Source organism: Ruditapes philippinarum, unplaced genomic scaffold (assembly GCF_026571515.1).
Source record: "Ruditapes philippinarum isolate M1 unplaced genomic scaffold, ASM2657151v2 ctg1096_1_1_1_1, whole genome shotgun sequence".
In the NCBI taxonomy this organism is placed as follows: domain Eukaryota; kingdom Metazoa; phylum Mollusca; class Bivalvia; order Venerida; family Veneridae; genus Ruditapes; species Ruditapes philippinarum.
In genome coordinates, this window is record NW_026867118.1 from 55,636 (window position 1) to 76,319 (window position 20,684).

Consider the following 20,684-nt stretch of genomic DNA (forward strand, 5'->3'; position numbering starts at 1 on the left):
ACACATCAATTGATACAGGGACAAAGGAATGTACCCCCACTATCGGTTGATGCAGAGACATAGGAATATGCCCCCAATCATCAATTGATGCAGGGACATAGAAATAATTACTTTACAAAATTCATAAGTCTAACAGACAATCAAATGACATAGAAATTTGAAAGACTAGGGTTAATTGTAACAAAGCATGAATAATTTGAACATACAGGTATGGAAAAACTATGATTATAAGTACATTTTGATTGGATGAGCTTGTACAAATATACATGTATAATTCTTGTTTTGCTTATGAACTTGATTAAACAGATGCATAGAAGATTTTAATTTATATAAAAAATAGAAAGAATTACAGTTACCTGTGTTATACTGAAAAAGGTTTTATTTTGAAATAAAAATAAATATTTGTAAAAAATGAATCAACTTTTGGCCACTTGAATAGTGACAGTTTTTTTCCAAAGATGTCAAAATTAAATAGTAAAATAAACAAAATATATATATTTTTCTGTATATAAAAATAAGTTAAAAAAATTATGTACAAAAGATGAGTACACTTATGAAAGCAAAATGGTTAAAATTTTAACGAAAACTAGCCAATAAATTTAGAAAAAAATTATAAAAAAATAACTGGCATTCCTTTTTAAAAAAGTAAAATAAATTAACTAGCTAAAATATTTCATACACGAAAATATTTCCCACATTGTAGTTTACAAATAGCTGCATATTTTAATTAGCCATATCACAGATCTGCACAAAACAATATTACAACATTGTTACCCTGCCTTCATCTACCTTTCCTCTTACATTTTTCTAACTTTCGTATTTAATCCAAGAACACTGTAAATACCTTCAGCTTTGCACTAATGGATAATGTAGTTTATTTTTATTTCCCTAGCTATGACATAACTATGTTAAGTTTTTAAGTGCTAAAAAGTTTTTAAAAATAAGCACCAAGTCTTTCTGCAGCAAGTTTTACTAGATACAAATGTGATCCGTGCAAGGTCACCTTGTGTGACCCGGTTAACCATGTGACTAGCTCTGCCCTCTCACCAGCCTGGAAATTATATAACAAACAGATATATTACAAAAATCCTTAGTTTTCTTGACATTAGAAATGTTATTTTACAATTCAAAATTAGTTGTGATTTTTTATTTTGGTTTGAAATCCTGAGCAGAAAATGTTTCCTTAATAAGTCAGTACTTTATTAGTTATAAAAATACTATGTTATGTAAGGTTTTTATGGTTTAGTATAAATGGTGACCAGCAATCATGATCTTTAGTATGTGTGAAATCTCAAGAAAATAATTGATGCAATTGTAGTGGATGCAAAACTTAAACCTGCCTGAGATATCATAGTTCCTCAAGGGCATTAATTCTAACTGTATGCAGGCTAGAGTTATAAAACTTCTTCTATCAGTATGATTCATCAATGGAAATGCATAAATGAGGTTAAATAAAGCTTATATCTCAGTAATGGAAATATTGTATAGGTAGCAATTGATCATAAAACTTTAACTGAAAAAAGAAAGCTGAAAGTTGAGTAGACTAGCAATTTTCATTTTTCTATAAGTCTAGCTAAAAAAGAAGTATCTTACCCGTAGGTTGCATTGAGAGAAGGCCGCCCCATCCTCGTCATGGTAACTAATTGCTGTCGTTTCAATCCATGCGTTGTCTGTGTTACGTGGGTCATCTGCATAACCTTCGTATATCTAAAAATAGAAATCAGTAAAACACACATCTTTTATGTAAAAGAAATACCTTAGTAACGCTAATACTCATAACTAAGCACTCGTAACTAAGCTACAAAAAAAAATAAATAAAAAACATTTTCATATACATGTATAGAACACATGATTGTTAAGGAAAGAGATTCTCTTAAAACTAAACTTTATGTACTGATTAAATCTTCATATTTTATTAAAATTTTTACTTAAATGGCAATGCATAGATCCCTGACCGATCTAATTCTCATTATCAGATTAGTGGATACAATAACAATTTCACCACAATGTATTTGTTAACAAAAGAGCACATGTCAATGTTTGTGGATTAATCTATTGTTATTCATATAAAAGGTCAGAGTAGGGATCTATCAATTCAAAAATATACAAAGTTGAAATACTGCAAAATCATTATGCTTCGGGTTTACTAAATTTTGCCGTTTTTTTGTGGTTGGTCACTCCATGAATATAATATCCAACAAAATTTCATTACCTCATCTAAATTTTTTTATTTCGCTTGCTGTTAAAAGATTATTTTGCAATACCATATTTGTGTTTTACAACTTTGCAAAAATAGACAAATCTATTAAATTAAGAACCTAAAAGAAATTCCTTTAAGATAAAATCATGAAATAATCAGAAATCCATGCCATGAAATTTAGTGAATTCACAGTCACTTAAAACAGAAAAAACGTATATATGAGTACATACTTTTACTCCTTTCTTCCAAATTTTGTTCATTTTCTTTCTTACTACTTTTTCATTGCTAGAACCTTCTAGAGATCCCATGGCTTCATCAGTGAAATCAGCCTGCAAATGATCCGCTGGCTTAGCTCCTGGTGGTAAAATTGCCTGAAAATATATGTTATAATCATATTTATTTAGCTGTATAAATGTAGGTGGAAAACTTTTCCAAAAATATCTGCCACATTTTATTTCTGTATTGTAAAGCATATAATATACCATATCCCCCTACTTGGATATAAAATCCTGATTTTTCACATTGTCCCAGGATTCCCCTCCCCATCCACTCTTCGCACACAGTGAGATAAAAAAAATCCCACAAATTTTTCAAAATCCAAAAAATTTACTAACAAAACATCAATGTACAATACATTTGGGATTATTAATGAGCATTAGCTAATGAGCATTAGCATGTTTACAGCTTAGCCCCTGTAGCATTGTCTCAATAAAACAAATAGCCTTGTAAACTATCTCTATAGTTGGCCGTGTATTTTCAGACAACAAACATTTTGAATGAAACACCCCCTTTTTGGCCATGTGACCTCCTTGCGCAAGCAACGGAAACCAGCTAATCAGCCTTCCTAAACTTTGTATAAGAAAACATGTGACATACCCCTGGAAGAGCCCACATCTGGTTGTCTGCACGGAGCACGGCTACAAACTCTAACACTGGTTTACCCTCCTTCAGTACTTTGCTCCCGTCTGCATTCTTTTTCCATCTGAGAATTGAAGAAACAAATAATAAATTATGTAATTTTTCCTTTAAAATCAAGAGTGTTAACCCTATCAAAAATAAGCACTCAAAATACATGGCTTTAAAAGGTGAGCCAAATGTTTACACAAAATTATTGCCATCTGTAAAGAAAAAAAAAATGCTAAAAGAATAGTTGTCTACTGGTTGGGGACCACCAAAACCGGACAACCATCAAACGCGGACGGCCCCTAAAAATGCCTAATTTATTTGTTTTCTTTGTTCAGTTGTTGACGATCTTTTTTTTATCAACAATAAATGCAAGTTTCCCTCTCATTAAGTAATTAAATTTATTTCAACTTTCGTAAATTGTGATATTTTAATGTGTATTTAAGGAACGTTGATGATGGAAATTTGGGCGTCAATAGTGCAATGCCTGACCTCTTATACTAGCTATAATCATTTACAGAGTAAACAATAGGACATCCAAAACTTCAGCATTTGCTGCTGATATATTGTATCTCATGTTAAAACACCCAAGCTTTTATCTTAATGAAATCATTGTCATTTCATATCTGTCCGGACGCATGGTACTGTACTATGTTCAATTTAGGTAATTTAGATACCCTCCTTGACGGGCCTTAGACATAAGTGTCAACATAATCATGGCTTAATTAATTTAACTGCTGGTAGGTTGAAGACCAATTTTGAAATTGACATATTTACCGAGTAACTACAGGATCCCCAGCGTGATTCGGACCCCATCTTCCTAGAAGTCCCCGACTCTGTAGACCTGTGCGACCTTTTGGATTCAAGGGTAAACCATTCTGTACAACATATTCACCAAGAAAACTCATCCTGTCCACTTGTTTCTCCCCATCCACTGCATTGAAGGAGGTAATAGCAGCCTCCCTTTGTTGCGGTGTCCTAAAACATATGTCATCAAATATGGATGTACATTTCACAAGCCTATAACTCTTTAAGGATTATGAATCCTAATGAATCAGTAAATATTAACTTATAAAGAATTATATAGTTATAACCTCTTTGACCAATAATGAGTAATCTTGCAGAAACAGTCCTGCATTAACATAAATGTAATTGTTGGGTGAATAAGGAGAAATTTTCAATTTAAAGATATTGTCCACTTAGTTTCCAAAAACATGAAAATACTTACAATTGAAATATATCTATATCAGCCCACTCTGGCCTTAAATCTTGTACGAGTTCCGGAGCTGTGTAGGCGCTGGGGGAGTATTCTGGGTACTCAGCCTGAAAATATCCAATGTTTCATAAAAAATTAAAAATAACTCTATGCCACTTCCTCTAAAAGGCAGAAAACCTTCAAAGTCACTTTGAAAACAAACAAATGCTTATCCAAAAGCTTAAGGACCTCAAGAAATTCAAGTTTAAATAATCATTTTAAAACCAAATTCAGTACAATTTTAACACAAGCAAGCTTCTTTTTAATCTATCTACACAGTTCACATTCACATGACTGTATTAATGCTGATTCAAATCCTGCAAAATTTCATCAACTTAAAAAGCTTTTTATCCAGTTTGTGGAAAGTCAGTGGTATCCACTCCTGCATAAAATGAAATACTGATGGTCCATCAAGGTCACACCAACACCATTAGGTCAAAATGGCCCTGACACAGGAAGAATGATTGTGACTGACCAGTTGGGTGTTACAAATTTTAAGCAACACCAGGGGTCAAAACCACCTCACATGCTGGAGCTAAGACATGCATAGACTGAAGTAATTCAAACCCATGAAGTCGCCTCTGACAATCATGCAGGGATAAACGGTAGCTTTTGTATGTTTCAACTTTCAACAGTATTTCAGTCATATAGGCGGGTAGTTTCCTAACCATCGTTCCTGGAGAGTTACACCAGTATTAGACTACCTTCCTCCGTGCTAAACTACCTAAGCATCTCACGGGGATCGAACCCACGCCAGAGAGGTAACAGGGTTAGAAGTCATCGACTCTAACCCCTCCACCACGGAGGCTGTTAAAAACGGTGGCTGCAATTATGATGCCTTAACGGTAAAAGCATCCTCTTTCTCAACCACAAGAGGATTTTCCTCCACAAGCAAAACCATCTAATGATTTTAACGAGCCATTTGAACTAAAACCCTCATCAAAAATAGAGGAGAAAAAAAGAGTACCAACCTCCCATGATACTTTATCATCTGGAACAGGAAACCTTGAAATAAGTGACCCGGGATATGGTGATGTTCGAGACCTAAAGTGACAATTTATCCCACGCAGTAACATCTCACGAACTTTGGCTCGTTCCTCACCAGCCTTGATTTCTAGCTTTCTCTTCTCTAAAATAACACAGAAAAATAACACACTAAGACAATGACTATCTTTTACTTTTTAGTTATCTCTTGAAGATTACCATGTCATAAAATAGCTGTCAAATAACTTAATAATCCCTCTGAATTTTGTACAATGAACAATAGCCTTACTTTGAATCAGAACATTGTTGAAAAAAATTCAATATATTATTACTTAAATTGATCAGTCAAAACTGCAATATTTTTCTGGTTTCATTCTTTCCGCACAGACAAGCCATTAATGCCACTTAATGACGGGAACGGTGGCCTAATGGTTAAGGTGTCTGCCTCTCAACCCAGGGATCATTGGTTTGAGCCCTAGTCGGGTCAAGACCATGTTTTTCCATATGACATCAGTACTCAGGTTGGTGCCAGGAAGCCGACTTGCAAGTGATTATTATAAGTTGAAAGGACATGTTTCGCAATCGAGCTTAATTAAATATGTTTACCCAATGCCACTTGAAAAAACAGCATTAAATGTATTACTGCATTACAGTACAGCCTCTACAGGGCAACTTCCTGTGTTGCTCTAAGGAAGTTAAATTTACAGTGAAATCAGCTTACTTTCAGAAGAATTATTTGGGTTTTTTTATGCCAATTTATTTAGTTTTGATAGTGTTGGAAATTGTACGCTTATTGAAACACTCTCAAATCCGTTCCTGGAACCAACCAGTACTAAGCAATGAATGTAATGTTTCTTGTGCACAGAAACAACATTTGAATCCATGCAGCCAACAATCCTTAGATAACTAGTCAGACATGTTAACCCCTCGGTCATGCTATCTGAGGACTATTACTGTTCTTGTAAAAAGGTTATACATTTGCTCTACAGAGGGCCACTCTGAAGAGGTTGCACTGTATTTAAAAAAATATCACTGCAATGTTTTGACTATTACAAGACTAGCCTGCAAAGCTAATATGATTGTTCATGTATAATTGTATATACAATCTGGAAATTTATTCAAATTACTAAATTTACAAAAAGAAATGTTTTTTCTACTTTACTCTGAAATTTTGGAAGCACTAATTGTAGCAGGTGTCTGTTTATACATGTAGGGATTATAGTTATAGGAAGTTGTTAGATGGTTCTTTAAGGGAGATATGCTCCAAAATAAGATAGTGAAATGGTTTAAATCGAATTATATGTTTAATTAACTAGTGATAAGTGGTTGAAATTATGTTTTGAAACTTTACACTTTCTGAGCTATAAACACTGATTTAACGGAATAGTACTTTATGACAATTTGGTGCCGATTAAATTAATTAAATGTATCGAAAAAATTTGAAAAAATGGAAAAATCTCATTGGACAAAATATAATTTCAACCGCTAACTTTTAGACTTATAAAGGCTTGTCTTCTCAAAACAATTACTATATTGAACAATATTTTGCCATTAATAAACCAAAAAGTTCAACAAAAGGAAAAAGTATTTTATATGTTATTGTTATTTTTATATCAAATGAAAGATTTCAGATAATGTTTTGTTCAGAAAACAAAATGTGTCAATAAATGGGATTTTTTTTTTAAATCAACACACCATTTTTAACTGCTGGCAACAGTTTTGCCACTGATTTCGTAAAGAAGTCATATGTTCGTTCATTAAAATTTAATGGAACTTAATCAAAATACAACTAAAAAATGGGTCAAAGACAGAAAAGGCCGGGTTGCATTTGTACACCAAATATCATGAGGCTGTGATGTTACGAAAAAAATTTCCATTGACCCATTAATGTCGAAAATTTAATTCAGTAGGTAAACAGGAAGTGGATTAGCTACACACCTAAAATCGAATCCCACAGTATGGGACCATGTGTCAATGCTGTATGCCAAATATCAAGAGGCTGTGATTAGTAGTTTCTGAGAAAAATGTTACGAAAATTTCCTACCATTGACCATTAATGTGAACAGGAAGTGGATGAGCTGCAGACTTGAAATCGAATCCCACAGTATGGGACCATGTGTCAATGCTGCATGCCAAATATCAAGAGGCTGTGATAAGACGTTGCTGAGAAAACTGTTACGAAAATTTCCTACCATTGACCATTAATGTTGAAAAATCTAACTAATTTAACTAAGTGGATAAACAGGAAGTGGATGAGCGACAGACCTGAAATCAAATCCCATGGTATGGGACAATGTGTCAATACTGTATGCCAAATATCAAGAGACTGTGATAAGTAGTTGCTGAGAAAACTGTTACGAAAATTTCCTACCATTGACCATTATGTCAGAAAATTTAACTAAGTTGTTAAACAGGAAGTGAATGAGCGACAGACCTGAAATCTAATCCCAGGATAAAGGACCATGTGTTAATGCTGTGTGCCATCAAGAGACTGTGATAAGTAGTTGCTGAGAAAACTGTTACGAAAATTTCCTACCATTGACCATTAATGTCAAAAAATCTAACTAATTAAACTAAGTGGATAAACAGTAAGTGGATGAGCGACAGACCTGAAATCGAATCCCACGGTATGGGACCATGTGTTAATGCTGTATACCAAATATCAAGAGGCTGTGATACGTAGTTGTTGAGAAAACTGTTACGAAAATTTTTTCCCCGCCCGCCGCCCACCGCCCGCCCGCCGCCCGACATTCACCATACTATAACCCGGGTTTGCACCTGTGCAACCCGGCCAAAAATGGGAGAAACAATATTCAAGCAAAATGATATATACATACATCTTAAATGTTTCAGACTTTCAGATTTAACTTCTTATTGAGAAATCTTTGTGCATTAACAACATTACATTAATGAAAACAACATTCATATAAATAACAACAATGAAACCAACATAATTTTATAAAAATCACCAACACACTTGTATCATTCAAACATTGACACCATTTCTTAATTTCAAAGTGACACTAGTTGTAAAAAAAAAAATTAAAAAATGTGCAAAGTATAAATTAGGAGGTAAACATTTCACAAAAATAACTGTATTTCTAACTACTTCCTTTAAAAAGGAAAAGCCCTAAAATGATTTTGATAAACTATAATATGAAAATAAGATTATCAAATAGAACTACTGTTTAAACAGACCTATTAATGATTTAAAAAAATGTTAATTTTTACAAATATCATTATGAACGATGCACTTTTGTTAAATTATATTCATGCACTTGGCTCAAAATGTGACAGCCAAAAATAAACAGTGCACTTCTGTATAAATGTACTTGGTCCAAAATATGTCAGCCAAAATTTTCATACAGTTGCTTTCAAGACTGACTCTTTACCTTATTATTAAAAAATATGGATTTGTGAGGCTTAGACTCTGATACAATGCATTGTAAGATTAATTAACCTTTCGTCTGCTGGTCAAAACTTAATCTACTAACGCTACCAGCTGACAGAGCAAGATCAGCTGTAACATCTGTGCTGCCTGATCATGGTCTACACTGTTTGCTGTTCAGTCAACTAGTACATAATTTAAAATTAACGCAGTACCCTAAAAATGATGAATGGTTTTGTCCAGACTAAAAACAAGGACAAGTCCATTTAAGATATTAAGCATGGTAAGGATTATGATGCTGATAACATTTTTAGCCAGGATAGACATTCCAAATATTGCAGAAATTGCTACTACAGCTCTTAATGGTAAGAAGTGAAAGCACTAAATATATCAATGTTCTAATTCATTTATAAAACATTACTCCATATCTAAATCAGATGCAGTATTAATTAGTAACTAATTTGACATTTGTCAGTAATTAGTAACTTATAAGACATTTGCAAGTCTATTAGCTTACTCATTATGAGTAAAATGACATTCATCTTCAATAGTGCACATTTTGCATAATTCACCAATATGTTTTTTTTTTAAACTTTCTTTTTGTTTAAGAAAAAACTTTTTGTTATTATGTTAAATGGTTATCTAAACACAAAATAAGGTTCAAAATGCAAATTAACTGTTTTAATAGCAAGCATTACATAAGCCAACACAGTTGTAGTGACTAACTATTGCCGTTGATTACATTTATACATGTACTTGCAAGCAAATATTCAAAACGATATCCAAACAATTTCAAAACTTGAACTAAAACTAAACAAAAAGTGATCTTTGCACTTTTCTTCTGCTTTTGATTCATACTTACTTTTCTTCTTAGATTTTCTTTCTCCTAGAATATCATGAAACATGTTTAGCATATTTCTTTATGAACTAGAAATGTATCCATAGGACACTTATGATCCCACTTCATTCTCCTGCCACAGTGGCATATTTACATACATATACATTTTTTTATATATATATATATATATATATATATATATATATATATATATATATATATATATATATATATATATATATATATATATATATATAATATATATAAATAAGTAATATACATGTTTATAATTATGAATTATAACTAACGAGTTTCATAAACTTATGTCATTTCATTTACCACTATGACCTTGACCTAATGACCTCAAGATTTATAGGGACTTCTTGCAGGCCAAAGACAATGTCCCTTCAAAGATCATAAACTTCAACCTATTACTTTTAAAGTTATTGATAAGACAAGGAATTTATACAAAGTGCAATTGTGACATTTACCTTTGACCTACCGGTACTGACCTAAAAGGCAATACGGGTCTTTAATTACCAGTAGCCATGATCAACCTTCAAACTGCAGGCCATAGTGTTCTCTATTTATTGGTCAGAAAAACATTTTGTTGTCAAGGCCACAATGACCTTGATCTTTGACCCACTGTTCTAAAAACCAATAGGAGTCATTTACTACTCATTACCAGCCTCCACACCAAATCTAAGGAATTTATGCAAAAGACAGCGTTCCCTAGTTGGACAAGCTTTTAGTTTGTCAATGCCATTAACCTTTGATCTAATGACCCTAAAGCCAAAATGGGTCATCTACTGCCTACAAGCAATGGCAATGTCCCTATCAAGCAACATAAACCATGGTTTTATTCTTTCTTCACTTACTGAATGGTCAAGGGAAGGTGATGTTAAGTACAGACAGACTGACACCATCATATTATACTCCAATTTATTAATTAGAGATATAATAAAATGACCAGATAACATTAGCAAAAACACCCATGTAACCAGTGCAGACAAAGATCAACAAGCACTTCAATGCCGTCTCAACATGGTCTGCACTGTTTGCTTTTCAGTCAGTACTTATTTTGAAATTCGCTGCTTAAAATGATGAATGGTTTTGTCTGGACTAAAAGATGGACAAGTCCATTTAAGATAATTACGGTGGTAAGAGCTAAGATTTACAACATTTGTTTTGAGTTTCCTAATAAGTCAAATAGGGAAAAGTCACAAGTTCTTTTTTTGGGGGCAATTAAGTTTTTTTTCCTCCAGTTTTGAAACAAGTTAGTGGTGAAAAGTGACTTGTTAATTGCACACATAAAATAACTTAACAGTGTTGTTAGATTTTATAAGTGCACTGTGAAAACCATCATATTTCAAAAAGTTCAAGTTGACAATTTCCTATAAAAAAATTGAATACAATTTTCCTGTTGTTTCAGAGTTAAAATTTACAGAGGATTGTCCCACCTTATAAACATTTAAAAATCAAAGTATTTTTTGTAGCTTGCTCACTAAGGTCCATGACTTTTAGCCAGTTAGACCTTCATGTGCTTTTAACAACTACATACTTTCTCTCAGCTCCTACCTTTTATTAAGTTGAGTTTGCAAAAAAACAATTATGAAAAATAAAAAAAAAAACTTGCTGAATTAGGGTTATTTGCCAAAGATAATTATAAACGTTCTTTTAAATTTAGTAAACTTATTTCACCCAGTACTCATAGAAAAAGAGCTGTCACTAGGACAACGTGCTCAATTATAGTTAAATAAGAGCTGTGACAATGTAGAATGTTCTAATCTCAAAAATGTCCATAATTCTGCCGAAATCCATGTAAGAGTTATGGGCCTTGGAAAAGACCTCCTATTAGACTCTAAAATAAGTGTGTGAAGTTTCAACCCATTCCCTTCAGAAGTTTTAGAGATACCAATTTGCACGCATAAACTTTACTAAAGTGTGACACCAATGCCTGGCTGAATACAATAGCTCTTCCTATTCTACGAATAGTTGGGCTCAAATTCAATACAAATAATATTGTTACATTTTCAAGGAAAATTATACTCAAACTTATAAAGTAGAATTTGAATATCAGAAGTGTATAGCAGCAGTGCATTTTGTATCTCTTGTTAAAAAGCAGTACAAAATGTTGGATTAATCGTTAAATAAGATTGTAAAAATCAAGCTTTATTTTACCTACAAAAAAAACAAAAAAACATACAAATGGACCTAAATTATAGTTACCATCCCATAAAATATCTATTAATACAAGAAACAAAATTAATGTTTAAATCATCTTAATGAAGGAAAAGAAGAATACTTATTTATCACTTAAACTACAAGTTTCTTATGATGAATGATTGACAAGAATAAGAGGAAATATGTCTGCAAAAAAATTCTCCAACCTGATAATTCCCCAATTTATATGTATTGTCAGACAAAACATGAAGGACCAACACTGGCAAATCTGGGAGCCCCATTCCCCATTAGTAGAGGGGGCATAAAAAAATCAATAATTATTGAGATATAGAGACAATTAAATTAATTTTTTTCAACCGTGAGAATAAACAAGATGCATTTTTTAGAGTGTCAAGTGAGTTTCAAGTGCTTTGTCAACATGGGTATCACATACATGTAACATGTATCATGCACAACATACATATATATTTACCTTCTGCAATTGTATTGAAAAACAAAAAGACAAACAAATTGAGTTGAAAATTATTTTCCCAGTTTATACGTAAATAAAATTAATAAATTGTATAGCCAAAAATTCTCATCAAATTAAGAAGCAAGCATATAATTATGTGTGTAACAATTTATTGAGATAACTAAGGAAAAACGTCTATAAACGGTAAAATCCTCATAATACTTTCAAATAAAATAATAAAACAAGCCAAAATAAAGCTCAAATCTGCAAAAATTATATAATTTATACGACCTTTCAAAATATGAATATAAGAAATGAAAAAGGAATATAAAGTCCAATTTAAATAAGCTTCAAATATTCATATAATTTGTGAAGCTCACATAAATTATTAACCATTAAATATATCTATAAAAAAAATCCAGTTTAATTATTACAAGCAGTTACCTTCTAATCTTTGCTCCTCCCAATCTATGAAAGTGGGCGGGACACTGGTATCACTGGCCACCTTTCCTTCTTTAAGTGAATTCATAATCCACTTAAGTGAGTCATGTGTCATTTCCATCTGTAATAAAGCAATATTAAACCATAATATTGCCAGAGAATTTTCAATTCTTAAAGGTTCTTTAAAGATATATAATGCTCAAATTTGATTTTTGAGAATAATGATAATGGCTATACAGTCTTGCATAGTTTGTGCATTCTCTTATTCAAACTTGACATATTCAATCAGAATTTCCTAGATTTAAGTAAATTCCTGCAGTAAATAATTATACCCAATGATAAGCATAGTATGTCTCTAACATAACTAAAGAATGTTTATTTTTTTATTGGTTTTTTTTTTTCAACAAGTCACACCATATTGTAAAGATCACAGGGTGATTTTCCAGCTCTAATGCAGGAGGACGATCTCAGGTGCCCCTTTGTGAGTAGAACCACTGGCGTTCTGTAACTAAGTGGACTAAGCTTCCTCACATGAATGAATCTGGAGTCCTCAAAAGGATTTGAACCCATAGCTATAAGAGGCAAGTGGTTTGAATTTAAACACCTGAACCACTTGGCCATGGACACCTCAAGAGTGACAGCTAATAAGTTAACTTAAATACCCAATCATTGGTAATCTTCTGGTAAAAAAAACCTAGATATTTTAAAAATACAAATCTCTAGTTGTGGTAAAGCATTTGTCTTGGCAAAAGTTAACTTAAAACAAAAGCAACATACACTTTTCTCCAAAGCTTCCAGTCTAAACTCAAGTTTTGGCGGCATTTTAACAATAACACTGGATGGTGACACAGGTGTGATCGGTGTGAGGTGTGACTGTGACTGGGATACATTATCTGACAGTGACAACTGTAACTGCTGCTCCTGTAGCTCATCTATACGACTTGTTAACTCCTTTATACTGTAAATATAAACTCGTAAAATATAAACTTGTAAATACAAATGTACAAACTTCTAAATATAAACTCGTAAAATATAAACTTGTAAATATAAACTCGTAAATATAAACTTGTAAATATAAACTCGTAAAATATAAACTTGTAAATTTATAAATACAGACTTGTAAATATAAACTTGTTAACTCTTTTATACTACAAATATAAACATGTAAAATATAAACTTGTAAATTTAAATTTATTAATATACACTTTTTAAAATAGGGGAAATTGTAAAATAATAGACTTGTAAAAAATAAACTTGGGTCCCCGCAAATAAAATTTGTTAATAAAAAAAAAAAGCTGAAATTAAAAAACAATTTTTCCCAATTATTTTTTCCTGAAAACCAAAGTAGCCCAATTTCCTTTAAAAAGGGAAAGGGCCCCCAATTTTCAAAATTGTTGTATCCCTTTTATGAACGGACAGCATATACCCGGGGAGAGCTTACGTAACATGCAATGGCCCAAAATAGGTCTAGGGCCCGACGCTTTTTAAGGAGGTTTGAGACCTAAAGGTTTGCCGCCCATGCCATTTTTTTCAGGCAAAAAACATGCCCCCTGAGTTAAACCATAAAATAATCCGAAAGTCTGATGTACTTAACATATGAAAGAATTCCCTTTTAGGATTTGAACCCACAGCAGTGAGGGGCAAGTGGTTTGAAGTCAATGACCTTAACCACTCAGCCACTGACAACCCACATAAATTATTCAAACATTTTTTATACTTACAGTGTATTTGTGTCATTCACTTTGTACTCCATGCTTTCAAAATCTTTTAATTCTGTTTTCTGATGAAATGCGTCTGCTATCACATTTTCCCATTGAACAAGCTCTCGCTCGTTTTTAAACTTACGACCTGAAAAATATCATTTTGTTAAATACTCACTTACAGCGTACATGAAGCTTATGAATGATCATTATGGTCTCATTGTATTGAACTAGTACTTTCATATACTAGAAAAAGCATGGCAAGTGAGCATAAAGCAATATGTGAACTTACTTTTTTTGTTAATATCAACTACATACATATACATGTATATCAAAAAGCCAATCAAATTAATTTAAATATCATACAATAGACTTAGTAAATTAAGTTCATCACAGGTAAAATAAGCTATGAGGATAACAAGGCATATATCTATATATTCTACCTATTAATTGGGTTTAAAGTTGTGTATTTGAAAATTCAGATATATACAAATGGCAACTGCGTTAATGAAAGACGTAAATTAAACTATCGATATCCTTGCAACAACTGTGGAGATAACAAAACCTTATAAACAAAACATAAACTTACGGAAATCATCCTCGTTATCGTTATTAGAGGTAGATTTTTGACAGCAGCAGCAGGAAAATAGGAACTTTACAAGCAGATAAACATGGGAGAAAAATATGAGTGGCGGACACAGCACTGGTCGAGTGTAATACTCGTAAATCAAAGAATAACGTTGGAAAAACCAGTGTTTGTCAGTATTATCTTGGACCAATGTAAACGTGTAACTGAAGAGAAAACAAAAAAAGAAAACACGCATTTAAGCATAACGAATAATAACGAAAAGCAAAGAAATTAAGAGTTATCTATCTCCTAAAAATAAGTAATATTAAAGCTGCATGCCTCCAGTTGAATGAATAAATGCTCAAAAGTCAAACTTTTTTAAGTGTTCATTAAATACTATACCCTGTAAATGAATATGAAATATTCACAATCCATAAAGCCTTTGCATTTTTTATCCAAATATGACTTTATCTAATACTACTTATTTCATTACCATTGATATATTCCAAGACTAATGAAGCAAATGCCTTATTTGAAAATCTTTGGATAGAAAAAGTGTCCTAGCTGTACCAAAACAAATCACTTTATATACACTAAATGAATACACTTGACCATATAATTAACACTTTTTGATTTTTTATAAAATTTATCATGAATCTGGAGGTATGCTACTGTAAGGCCAGAGTAAGAAATGTCTGTTTTTTCATTTCTTCTGATCAAACAGCAATTTAAATAGGATAAGAAAATCAAATATGTTATTATTTTAATTTAAGATATAAAATACCCATTACTGTTTAAGTTAAATTATTTTTATAACTAATAAATGTTTAGGGTATGTCACAAAATATTTGATAAATTGTAAAAAAGCTATAATCAAACATTTTTTTCTCTGGCCATAACAAAAATATTTATTAATGCACTCAAACTATTCCATACTTATATATCAGTATTCAAACTACACATGTTCTTCTATTAGTATGACTTTTAATAGATGTTGGTAGCTAATTTCTACTATAATCTACAAAAGATGTCCATACTCGTAAAAAAGAATTTGTGCCATTTCTTTTTAACCTTTGACCTTTAGCTGTCATTGTGACTAAAGACATCAATGAATGCCATTTGCAAAATCTCTCAATGAACAAAAATTCAAACAGTCTTAAGCTATAGAAATTAAAATCAATTATTAAATATATACATGTCATAAGTTAAAAAAAAAAAATCCCTTCATCTCAAATACTATTCTCTTAATATACATGAGATGTCACAATATGAAAACCACGCTACAATTATATTGTATGTTATTTTAACCATAAGCCTGCTGGATCACAAAGTTATTAGCCTTTGCCATTACTAAAGACCCCATTGAGGTCAGCCTGCTCCTTCATGCAATCTGACCTGTCAGGCTCTATTGGTTGCTCAGTTATTTTTGTACATGTATTTTTGACATTGAAATCCCTTAAAGGCCCATTAAGCCTATAAAATTATATTACTTCATGTTTGGTGTCCTGTTTTAGTTTCCAAAAGGTTACTCATATTGGCCATATTTCTGAGCCATCTTTTGTTTCTTTTGCATTTATGGCAATAAGTACAGTGCTGGTGAATATGTATTATATATGAAAGTAAAATTAACATTTTGTTTACAGTTTGCAACCTTAATCAAATTCTTTTTTTCACACTCAACACTATTTTCGCCAGGTTATTAGCATCTCACATGTACTTAATTGATTATTACAACATTATTAAACATATGTTTGACCTTTCTACAAAAATAAACATTTTTTCATTTCTGATGCATAATGTGCCTTTAAACTTTGAATAGACTGTTCCCATTCAAAGCATGGAAAATCCATTATACAAATTTGGCAGGCTTAGGGTTAAAATTGCCATAAATCTTTCTCCCATTCTTTACTCAATTAGTTATACACGTAATATATATTTTTCGTATATGCATACAATTATATATAAACATTTTGCACACAAAAAATCAAACAATGTATGAGTATATATATACATGTATAAGCAACACCACTATAATAAATTCAATATTATACACAACTTCACAGAATGAAACTGAAATGTTTTCTCACAACATTGCTGATAAGCATATATTTATTTTTTCCTGTTATCTTACATTCTATTGCACTTTTTTAACACCCTGACTAGTACAAAAGTACCTTTTTTTCTATCTCTCAAAATCATTAAAGTTATTAAAATTGGATTTTTTAGATCTATAAATTAATGCTCCACTATTTGTTGATTTATTAAGATTGTATTTTTATATATAATGATTCACAAAAAAATTGACTTAATAAATTAGATAAATGTTACTGATTTCTATTCCATTTAAATGCAAGTGACCATTGGATGGCTAACTTATGCCCACCATTTATGCACACTGGCCTGACTTTATAACAATGGCATATACTAGGTGAAGGTATTTTTATCACTAGCTAATATAATTATGTCCCCCTTTGAACTATAATTTGGGAATTTTAAATAAATATCAAAGGTTTTAAATTTTACTTCAAAGGGAAATTTTTTTTTTTTGTTTTTTAAAAACAAAGGGGAAATATAGCACACCGATTTATATTTTAAAAACATTTAGGGTTTAAAGCAAAATTTTAAAAAACCTAAATCTAAAAATAAATTTTTTTCCCCCATTTTAAAAAAAATTCCCAAAATAGAAAAACAAAATAAACCCCACCTTTAAAAATTTCACAATTGTATAAAATCGGAAATTTAAAAATTTAAAATTTAAACCTTTTTTTGAAACCCTTTCAATGTAAATTTGTAGCCTTGACCCAGATTTTCATTTGGGAAAACCAATATTTCTTAAAAAACAAAAAAAAATCAAATCAAAATCCAATTTTGGTCTTGAACTTTGACCTTATTTTTTATGAGTGGTAATCTACTTTTTCCTATCCATTTGATAATAGTTATTGGTGATAATTTTGTAATTTGAAGGAAACTTACATATATTGACTGTTATCAAGATATTAAAGAATTAGAGGTCTTAGATATATGCCATATACAAGTACTAACTTTACATTTCAGATAAAATAATATTGTATGGGAACATAACCCGTACACCCCTAGCAAAAAGGCTTGTTTATAATTCAAATTTGGCCCTGTATGCCCTTTATCCGGGAGTATTTTTTATTAAATAATGAAGATTTTCCTATTGTATAACTATCTATATTTAGAAACTGGGATACCTATATTATACTCTGCGTAAAGCTGGGGACGTCTAAAAAATTTACAACATCGCAACAAATACAGTTTTTCTCGATACACTTACTAATGCTCTTATGACGAATTCTTCTGTGACAAGATTTTCTTTTAAAAATACACTGTAGTAAAGATTTCATGTGCACGAGGACAGTAAATGGGGGCACTATAGGGGATCGACTACAATAATTTACTATAAAGTTAAAACGCATGAATTTCCAGATGCCGTCAGTGTTTTGTTGAGTAAGTTCAAATGTGTAGCTGAAAGATAAATGATAGATGATGGTTTATGTCTTAAAAAAATGATAATTGCATTTGCCATGATTCGTAATTGACAAACCAGTTTGCTCAGCTTTGAAATGCTACTTTCAAATGTTTAGAATAAAGGTAACTTATTAAGCTTTTTAAAAGCTTGTGTAAAAAAATGAAAATTTCATTTAGAAATCATTTTCCAGGAATATCCAGTATATTTTCATAAAAGAGGAAACATAGCAGATGTCAACATTGGAGAGCTTGAATTCAAAACATCTGATTTGAGACATATAATATGAGCCGTGTCACGACAAAACCATCATAGTGCGTTTGCGACCAGCATGGATCCAGACCAGCCTGCGCATCTGCGTAGTCTGATCAGGATCCATGCTGTTCGCTTTCAGTTTCTCTACTTTTTAAAGGGTTGGTTAGCGAACAGCATGGATCCTGATCAGACTGCGCGGATGAGCAGGCTGGCATGGATCCATGCTGGTCGCAAACCCACTATGTTGTTTTTGTCTTGACGTGGCTCATATATTTTTTATCAAGCAATGAGCAGATCCTTTTATATTTTGTTGTCTGCTTCGTTTGAAAAAATAAGCTGATTGAAAAACGGTTAAAATAATCTTTTCTCGAAAGTCTATGCTATAATGCCCATGACATTGGCATGGTTAAAAACAGAGACTTGATAAATAAATGCTTATTTCAATTCCAGTAGAAAATGGTGGACAACTCATATGATTAAACACCAATAAAAAGTCTATTTAAAAACTATAATAATAGAATATATGATTTAAGCTGAAATCTGAAGCATGTATTAGGCTATAGCTAAAATATGATGTAACGTTATAAGAGTGACATCCCTTTATGCTGTATATATACATATAAAACAATGCATGTGTCATTCATGTTAAGTCTAGATTACTACAAAAAAATATTTTTCAAATGGTACAATGCTGAGATTTTCTACCCAAGCATGTTTTACTGCAAGTATTTAGCTTATATAATTAATTAAGCTCAAAAGAGAAATACATTGTACTGTGACAAAACGCAGGTAATAATCTTGTCTTTCTGGACACAGTTTTATAATTTTAGCATATCAGAAATGATTATCTACTGATTATATCGGTGCTGGACAAACCTATCCTACACCAGCCCCCACCCCTCCCATGTAAGACAGGTCATGTGCTTTAAATGACGTCATATCTGCGGGCCTTTTATGAATGAATTGCCTCCCTAGGACAATGTCATTTACAGTTATAAATGAAGTTGTAAATTCGTAATTTCTTTCCAAATTATGATTAATATTTAATATGCAAGAAAAGTAATCAATCTCCAGTTTCACCAGACGGGAATATCTAGCTTTTCAGTAACTGTTTAGTGGAAACTCAGCAGAGCCTCATCACGTCATAAACAGTTACCATCATTAAATAAGTTATCAGTAGTGCAACATCTTTTATTGTAATTTACACTGAGAAACAATTAACATTCATATTATATCTACTCCTTAATACATTTGCAATAGTCTATGATGCTTTGATGACATATTTAGGGCTTTCTGCAAAATGGTTATACATGTACATTTTGTATGTCCTTTGTGTACTTCTAAGGTGTTTTTCTTATATTATAATAATAATAATTAGTGTTAAGGCATACCTGAACATGGCAATGAGAAGATTAAGAAGTAACACATTAGCTAGGAGCATGTAAACTCCCATTAATATAGGTACAACTATCTTTCCTGTGTCGGTCGGACATCGAGGTAATGTGCCGTTCAACCACATCACCTCATCATATGAACAATCAGCAGTGCCTGTAAAACGAAATAAAATCATGATATGAGCCGCGCCAAGACAAAATCAACGTAATGCGTATGCGACCAGCATGGATCCAGACCAGCCTGCGCAGCTGTGCAGTCTGATCAGGATCCATGCTGTTAGCTTACAAACCCTATAGCAAGTAGAGAAACTGATAGTGAACAGCATGGATCCTGATCAGACTACGCAGATGTGCAGGCTGGTCTGGATCCATGCTGGTCGCAAACCCATTATGTTGGTTTCTTTCATGGCACGGCTCATACTAATATAAAATATCAAATCAAAATATTTTTTTGTTTTCTGCCAAACCCGTCATGAGGACAAAGAGAATTAAATCAAAGTACAACATAACATAAAACACTGAAAATGAATGGATACCATTAAATAAAACACTCTTAACTATGGCATATCATAAAATAACACACTGATAATCATAGTCTATCATAAAATATTACATTGAACCATTGAACACCAA

The 20,684-nt window shown here is 31.9% G+C and overlaps 1 protein-coding gene across 11 annotated transcripts in view; it reads right to left on the minus strand.

Annotated features, from left to right (window-relative positions):
* Positions 1–535: 535 nt before the first annotated feature.
* LOC132734910 (transient receptor potential cation channel subfamily M member-like 2) overlaps positions 536–20,684 on the minus strand; it is a 62,837-nt gene continuing 42,688 nt past the window's right edge. For 8 of the 11 annotated variants that reach the window (XM_060721791.1, XM_060721792.1, XM_060721789.1 and 5 more), the window contains 13 exons: positions 20,049–20,205; positions 14,934–15,136; positions 14,366–14,492; positions 13,422–13,602; positions 12,648–12,765; positions 9,593–9,616; positions 5,330–5,487; positions 4,332–4,426; positions 3,881–4,081; positions 3,077–3,182; positions 2,431–2,571; positions 1,594–1,707; positions 536–1,051 (listed from right to left, as the gene is read on the minus strand). In XM_060721791.1, the coding sequence (XP_060577774.1) occupies positions 935–1,051; positions 1,594–1,707; positions 2,431–2,571; positions 3,077–3,182; positions 3,881–4,081; positions 4,332–4,426; positions 5,330–5,487; positions 9,593–9,616; positions 12,648–12,765; positions 13,422–13,602; positions 14,366–14,492; positions 14,934–15,136; positions 20,049–20,205 (1,742 nt within the window). In that variant the 3' untranslated portion in view covers positions 536–934. Of the gene's footprint in view, positions 1,052–1,593; positions 1,708–2,430; positions 2,572–3,076; positions 3,183–3,880; positions 4,082–4,331; positions 4,427–5,329; positions 5,488–9,592; positions 9,617–11,797; positions 11,813–11,946; positions 12,228–12,647; positions 12,766–13,421; positions 13,603–14,365; positions 14,493–14,933; positions 15,137–20,048; positions 20,206–20,684 lie in introns of those variants that run through there. The other 3 variants (XM_060721784.1, XM_060721786.1, XM_060721788.1) reach the window with 3 other exon arrangements.